This window comes from Falco biarmicus, chromosome 4, assembly GCF_023638135.1.
Source record: "Falco biarmicus isolate bFalBia1 chromosome 4, bFalBia1.pri, whole genome shotgun sequence".
Taxonomy (NCBI): domain Eukaryota; kingdom Metazoa; phylum Chordata; class Aves; order Falconiformes; family Falconidae; genus Falco; species Falco biarmicus.
This window is the reverse complement of record NC_079291.1, coordinates 64,317,154-64,324,147: the sequence shown is the minus strand read 5'-3', so window position 1 is coordinate 64,324,147 and position 6,994 is coordinate 64,317,154. Positions and strand designations below refer to the sequence as shown.

General features: G+C 57.1%; 1 protein-coding gene across 1 annotated transcript; it reads left to right on the top strand.

Moving 5' to 3' along the window:
- The first annotated feature begins 81 nt into the window (after positions 1-81).
- On the top strand, positions 82-3,432 carry LOC130147625 (hepatocyte nuclear factor 3-gamma-like). Its single transcript, XM_056335064.1, has 3 exons — positions 82-2,854; positions 3,164-3,338; positions 3,428-3,432. The coding sequence occupies exons 1-3, from the start codon at positions 2,249-2,251 to the stop codon at positions 3,430-3,432; spliced, it is 786 nt and encodes a 261-aa protein (XP_056191039.1). The 5' UTR covers positions 82-2,248.
- Positions 3,433-6,994: the final 3,562 nt, after the last annotated feature.

Sequence of the window (6,994 nt, the reverse complement as noted above, 5' to 3'; positions counted from 1 at the left end):
GAGTGGGGAGAGGGGCCGGAGAAGGGTGGGTGGGCGCGGGAGGTTTGTATAATCCAGCAAGCATAGAGGGGGATTTTTAGGGGTGGGGACGGGGGGCACGGGGTGAGAGGGAAGAGATGTACGATTGGAACCGCACTGTTCTAGATAGGAGCTCCAGCAGCTCTGCACCTCATGTAAAGAGACACGTTTTAAATCTTTTAAACCTAATCCGAAGGTAATGTAGAAATTGTGCGTAGTGAATCGTTTTAGTTGAGCAGAAGCCATGGGGAGGGTGGGGAGGGTTCGAACCACAAATCTGTTGTATTTTTGAAGTGCAATAACTTGGTGTTTTTGAAGACTTAAAAGGGCTGCGCATTCCCTTTTCTTTGGAAGGCTTTGTTTCTGGAGGTGGTGGCAGTGACCTGCAGGACAGCTGGACACCTGGCACGTGAGGAGGAGCGGGGTGGGGGGTGAGGGGTGCTTGGGCCTTCGAGAAAATGCCAGGTGGGGGAATCTCAGTTTCTAGCCAACTACCTCGGTAAACTCCAATTCAGGTTTCTTTCAGTCACGAACCAGTGTGCGGCCCGGCACCGGCGCTGCTGGCGGCACTGTTGGCAGGGTGTTGAGGACAGAGCCGAGGGATGATGCGTGGAGCCCTGCGACCACGCGTTAACAGCCTCTGGACTTTCCACTTCTCTGTTCAAGACTTTGGTCCCAGACCCAAAGCTACTGCTATGCTCTTGATGGCAAAATGTTGTTGTTCTTGAGTTTGCAAACGGTAACCTTTTTGACTTTGTCTTAGAGAATTTTTGTAGTTAACTTTGCGTAAGCAGCTCTGCTGTTCCGCTAACGCCTCTGAACTCTGTTTTGCTTTGGATCTTGCTGACTTTTCTGATCCGTGGATGAGAGTAAACGTTGGAAGGAAGCTGGCCTCTGCCTCTGCCTCTCGCCGTGCCGCTGGGAGGGTGGTGAGCCGGAGCAATGCCCCCATGCCCAGCGTGAGGGGCATCGCTGCAGCTGAGGCTGCCTGAGCAGCGTCTGGCCATGCTGCAGTGAGACCCTCGAGCTCAGTGAGGGGCGCTTGGTGTCACCAGGGGCGGCCCTGCTGGCACCTCGGCCTCCCTTCGGCCCTCTCCTCCCAGCCGCTGGCACGTCCCCGTGACGGCAGCGATGTGGCAGAAACAAAGCGACGGCACTTCCAAAGCGCTCATCCTGCGATTGAGAAAAAGCAAAAGCAGGGATGATCTCACGTCAGCAGAAAAGCCACCAAGGTCCACCCAGAACTGTTAAAAATCCTTGTCAGTGACTTGCCCAAAAGCAAAGAATCACTCTCTGGATGCTGTTGAGCAGGAAGCTGTGACCTGGCATATGTTGGAGGATTCCCCTCCAAGTTCCCAGTCTCTCCCGCGCGGGGCTGGGATCCTGCATCCCCTGCCCACCGTGGGAGGGCACCGGGCAGAGGGAGCATCCCGCACTCCCAGCCCTTCCTGCCCATTGACATTTTATCTCGGCAAATGAAAAATGGAAGGCAGGAGGTGGTGGAGGGGGGGGCTAAAAAAGCCCCACGCTTTCTCCCCAGGCATCTTGCGAGGGTGTCCGGCCGGCGGCCGGGGGAGTGGGCAGCAGGCAGGAGACGGCCGCTGCTCCCTTGCTCTTCTGCTGTTTCCAGTCTTGCTCCCACAGAGAAACCCTTATTTGTCCGACATAGGCTTTTCTTTTCCTTCTCTTTTTTTTTTTTTGGTTTTTTTTTTTTTATTTTTTTTTCTGTTTGCGTGTAAGCAATATGTTTTCAGGTTTAAATGGGGACGGGGGTGGGAAGGGGGATTAAAACAAAAACCTGGGTAGAGCTCAAAAATTAAGTTTTACTGTATAAAGTTCTGTGGCTCACATCCCTGGCTGCACAGTAGCTTTAGAGTCCAGTTTTTTCTAATATTTGTATTCTAATTTAATTGCTTTAAATTTTCCAGGCCAAGCCACTGTTTGGAAACATCATGCTTCTGTTACTGCTTTCTGTTTGAGTTGGCCAGCTCTTCCTGTACATATGTTTTTTCTTATATCCTGTTTTTTTCTTTTTTTGTAAAGAGAAGAGAAAAAACAAAAAGAAAATTATTTTTCTTTCCCTCAGTACACATTCTTCAAAGTTCAAATTATAGTGTTTGTTAAATAAAAAGAAAGATTTACATTTAATGCAGTGTCGGCTTGTTGGGATTTGTCCCCGGGGTCCCCAGGAGCTCCCCGGTGCGTGAGCCCGGAAGGGGGGGGTCTGTGCATGGGGCAGGGGGGGCCCAGGGCAGACCCCTGCTCCCCCACAGCCCCCCGCGTACTGGGGGGCAGCGGGGGCCGAGGTGGGTGCAGCGAGGGCCCGTCCCCACGGCACCTCGGTGCCACTTCGAATTCCTCCACCTCCAGCGGATTAATCATTTTATTTATGAGGCTTAAAGGTCCAAATCCCGCTAAACCCGGGGCTTTGCCAGATAAACAGCCTGCTTTGCGAAGCAGCCCGTTTGTGAAAACACAATTAGCAAACGCTATAATCTGCACTAATTACCGGGCCGGGCCAGGAGGTCTCCCTGCAGCTGGCGGCGGCGCGGGGACCATGGGGGACACGGTGCCCAGGGGACGGCGCCCGCCCGGGGCCTCCTTCACCATCGAGTCCCTGCTGGCGGAGCGGGGTGACGGGGCGCCCCACAGCCCCGAGCCCCCTGGCCGGAGCCCCCCGGCCGCCCCCCGGCCCCCGCCGGAGCCCGGGGACAAGCCATCGCAGTCCTACATCGCCCTCATCTCCACCGCCATCCTCTCCTCCCCGGAGAAGAAGCTGCTGCTCTCTGACATCTACCAGTGGATCATGGACAACTACCCCTACTTCAAGAACAAGGTGAGGGGCGCCGGGGCCGGGCCCTTGGCTGGGGGTTCCCCCCGTGTCGGTGGTTTGGGGTGGGCCGGCAGGGAGCTGAGCCCGGGGTGCTGGGGCGGGTGCGGGACGGAGCTGGGCTCGGCTCACCGTGTCTCTGCTGACCCCAATCCACCGGGAAAGCGTGTGTGTGTGCCGGCACCGGGGCAGCGTCAGGCGGGCACCGGGGGGCTGGGTTCTCCAGGTGGGTCGAGCACCGTTCACTCTGGTGCCTACTGACGTCCCGGAGGTGCACGAGGTGGGCGCGATGGCTGACGGTGCCTCTCGGCCCAGGAGAAGAGCTGGCGCAACAGCGTCCGCCACAACCTCTCCCTTAACGAGTGCTTCGTCAAGGCCGGCCGCAGCGACAACGGTAAAGGCCACTTCTGGGCCATCCACCCCGCCAACCTGGAGGACTTCGCCAAAGGGGACTACCATCGCCGGCGGGCCCCGGCGGCGCGCCCAGCAGGTGAGCGGGGGGGCTGGGGGGGACCTGGGGGGGTCCTCAGCGGGGGTTGGGGCTCAGGGTTGACCCTGGTGCTCTCTTTCCCCTCGCAGGGTGAACGTCGGCTACTACCACCCCTACGCCCTGTACGGCCTCGGCTGCTGCTGCCCCTGCTGCCCCCCCGCCACCCCCCCGCCCCCCCCCCCCTCACCCTGCCCGCACTGCCCCCCCTCGCCCTGCCCACAGCCCCCCACCGCTGCCTGCCCCCGCGCTGGGGCTGGGGCCGGATCCCCGCACCCCGGGGCCCCCGGCCCCCTCCTTCCCCGGCCCCCCTTCCTGTAGTCCCTGGCCCAGGGCTGGGGGCTGCCCATCTGGGCCCCCCCAAAAGGTGGGGGCAGCTCCCGCTCAGGGACTCTGCAGGTGTCACCTGCTCTGTAGCCCAGCCTCCCCCCCCCCAGGTCACAGGGTCACGTGTCCCCCCATCACCAGTGAACCCCGATGCGCTGGGCTGAGACCCCCCATCCCCATGCCCCAGTGGGGACACCCCCCCCACCTCCCTGAGGTCCAGCCTTCAAGGGGCACCCCAGGGGGGACCACCTGCCCCCTGTTCTCCCATCAGGGCCAGCCCCACCCCCACAGCATCACCCAGGAAAGGGGGTCCCAGCCCCCCCGCCGTGGGCTCAGGCACATATGGATGGGGCTTAAACCCTCCAGCGGCAGCCCCTGCCCTAATTATTTTCTTACTAATTGTCCCTGACGCCCTTAATGAAAATCGCGGCTCCCAGGTGTTAAGTGGCATTAGGGCGTCTCGCTAAGCACGACGACTTGGCCACTAAATCCCGGGAGATAAAACCCCCAAAGCTCTTCGCGCTCCCGAAAACTAGGAAGCTTATGACACTAATTAATCCGTTAACATTGGCCGTGTCCTCTGGGGGGGCCCCGGGGCTGGACCCCCCGCTGGGGCGCAGGGAGGCAGCAGGGTCTGGGGGCTTTGGACTGCGGGGTCCCCTTGGTGCTGCCGGTCGTGTCGCCCCCCCACCTGCCTCAGTTTCCCTGTTTGCAGCCGGTCCCCACCGGGGTGGGGGTGGGGGGGTGTACCCCAAACCCCGTCCCCAAAGGCCCCTTAAACCGCGGCCATCTGGGGGCCGGCGTTTGCCCCGGCACTAATCTCTGCCCAAACGCGATTACAGCCCCCCCGCCCCCCCGACTCAGCCCCCCGCAAGCAGCTTAATGGGGCCCGATCCAGCCATGGGGGCACTGGGCAGACTGGGAGGGGGCACCCGACTCCACGCTGGGGTGGTGGGACCCCCACCCTTTGCCATTATTTTACAAGGGGGGGGAGTTGCTCCATTTGGGGAAACTGAGGCACGGTGACCGCCTGGGACTGCTGCCCCCCAACGCCCCCTCACCCCGACACCCCCAAACCAGGGCCACCCCCCCGCCTGCTCCCTGCAGCCGTGGGTCACCCCCTCCAGCACAGCCCCCCCAGCCCCAAACCACAAAAAAAGGGAAAAAAACACCAAAAAAAGGAAAAAAAAAACCCAAAACCCAAGAAAACCCGGCCCCCCTCCCCCGAGCCGAGCCCCCCCGCGCTGCTGCCCTCCGTAAGCTTTTCCACCTCCCAAGAAGACCAAACGGCTGCGTGTGTATTTTTAATATATAGTTTATTTTCTTTTTTTTTTAAAGCCCCCCCCAAAGTGCAATTTTTATTATTTTAATTTTTTTTTTTCCTCATCTCCCACACTTTATAAAGAACTATCAAAGTTACAATCTATGGAATGTCTTTTCTGTGCTTTTTTTTTTTTTTTTTTTTAATTTCCTCGCCTCGCTCCTTTACCCAGATATACCACAAAAGTAGTTTACACATAAAAACCGCTGAAACCTTGCGAGTGCTTTAGATAGAGAATCTCTTTAATAGATTATATATAAAGACGCAGAAAAAAAAAAAAAAAAGGAAAAGAAAAAAAAAGAAAAAAAGAAAAAAAATAAAATAGAAGTGGCCCCGTCTTGAGCATCCTCGCTGGGTCCCCGGGCAGAGCTCGGGCACACGCGTGACCCCCCCACCCCAGGAGAAGTTTAAGCTCTCGGTGTGTGTGTGTGTGTGTGTATATATATATATATATAATTTTTAGAAAACACAACTTTAAACGCAGCATTTTTGCTACTTGGTACGGCCCACCCGGCTCCCCCCCCCCCACCCCGCAAGAAAGCTCCATCCTGTGACGCCGTGGTGATTTGCTCTTTTTTAAAAAGTGTTCCTCTTTATTTAAATAAAACTTTTCATAATAAATCGAAAATATAAATAGATATGATATATAGCTATATATATAATTTTTTTTCTTATTTCTTTTTAAATAGGCGAATGGGGCCGGGGAGGAGGGGGGGGGCTGGGCTCTGTCCCAGCTGCCGGTGGGACCCTCGCCCCAACATGGGGGTGGAAGGGGGGGGCACTAACTGGTGGGTGCTGAAGGAGAATTGGGGGGGGGGGGGGGGGGCAAGAAATAAGCCCTTTTCCTATGGAAGAACAAGCCCCCCCCTCTCCCTGCCCAGCCTGGGGGCCAGGACCCCCCAGCTGGTCCCTCTGATGGGGGAGGGGCTGTGGGGCACAACCTGGGGGGCTGGATGCAGCATCTTTACAAGCAGCGTGGGGGGCAGGAAGGAATGTCCCCCCTCCCCATAGCCCCCCAGCCCCCAGGAGGGGGTGAAGCCCCTGCATCTCCCCCCCCCCGCCTTTGCCACCTCTCAGAACCCCAAACTAGCGAGGTGAAACCCCAACTGTCCCCCCCACCATCACCAGTTGCTTTGGGGGCAGGGGGACACCCCAGCCCTGCCTGGTGTCTTGGGCCAGGACCCCAGGCTGAGCCCCGAGCCCCACACTAGCTCCCCCCACTGCCCTTACACTGGGCGGGGGGGGGGGCAGTTGGTTTTGCCTCTTTTGTACCAAAAACCTTAATTTTCTTTTTTTCCTTGTTCAGTTTGACCCCCCCCTCACATTTTTTCCCGTTATTATTATCATTTCTTATTTTTCTTTCTTTTCCCAACCCGGCGTAACTCAGCAGTATCTTTGGCAACACTTTATCACAACCTGAATTAAAAATAAAATAAAATAATGACAATAACAACAAAAACCACCTCTCGATGCTGAGCTGGGGCAGGGGGAGCGGCTGCGGGGGGGCCTCGTCGCTGCTGCGGGGCTGGGGTTAAGGCAGGCGATGGCAGCGGGATGGGGTCGGGGATTTTTGCTTTTTTTTTTTGTTTGGTTTTTAGTGCAAACTTAAAATTTGTGCTAAAGTGTTGCCAGCAGGAAGGGGGGTGGGTGCAGGGCGGGGGGCACAGGGGTGTCGCAGACGCTCTCTCCACGGGGAATCCTGAGACTGATTCTCTCTCCTCTTCCTTTTTGTGCCATTTTCCCTTTTTTCTTTTTTTTTGCCTCCCCCCCCTTCCCCTTTTTTTCTTCCCCCCCTTTTTTTTTCTTTTTCTCCTCTCTTCCCCCCTTCCCCCCCCTTTTTTTTTCTTTTTCTCATTTTTTTTTCCTCTCTTCCCTCCCCTTTTCCTTTCCCTCTCCCTCCCCCCTTTTTTTTACCCCTTTTCCCTCTGTGCCCCCCTTCCCCCCCCCCTTCCCCACTGTCCAAGGGGTGCCCAGGGAAGCCACAGGGTTTATCCCCCCAAGTGCCAGAGGC

Excerpts from the sequence above, each read along its gene's own strand:
- LOC130147625 (XM_056335064.1), top strand. The coding sequence starts at position 2,249 with ATGGGGCAGGGGGGGCCCAGGGCAGACCCCTGCTCCCCCACAGCCCCC. Across the intron at positions 2,855-3,163 it reads ACCCCTACTTCAAGAACAAG|GAGAAGAGCTGGCGCAACAG; the intron begins GTGAGGGGCGCC and ends CTCTCGGCCCAG.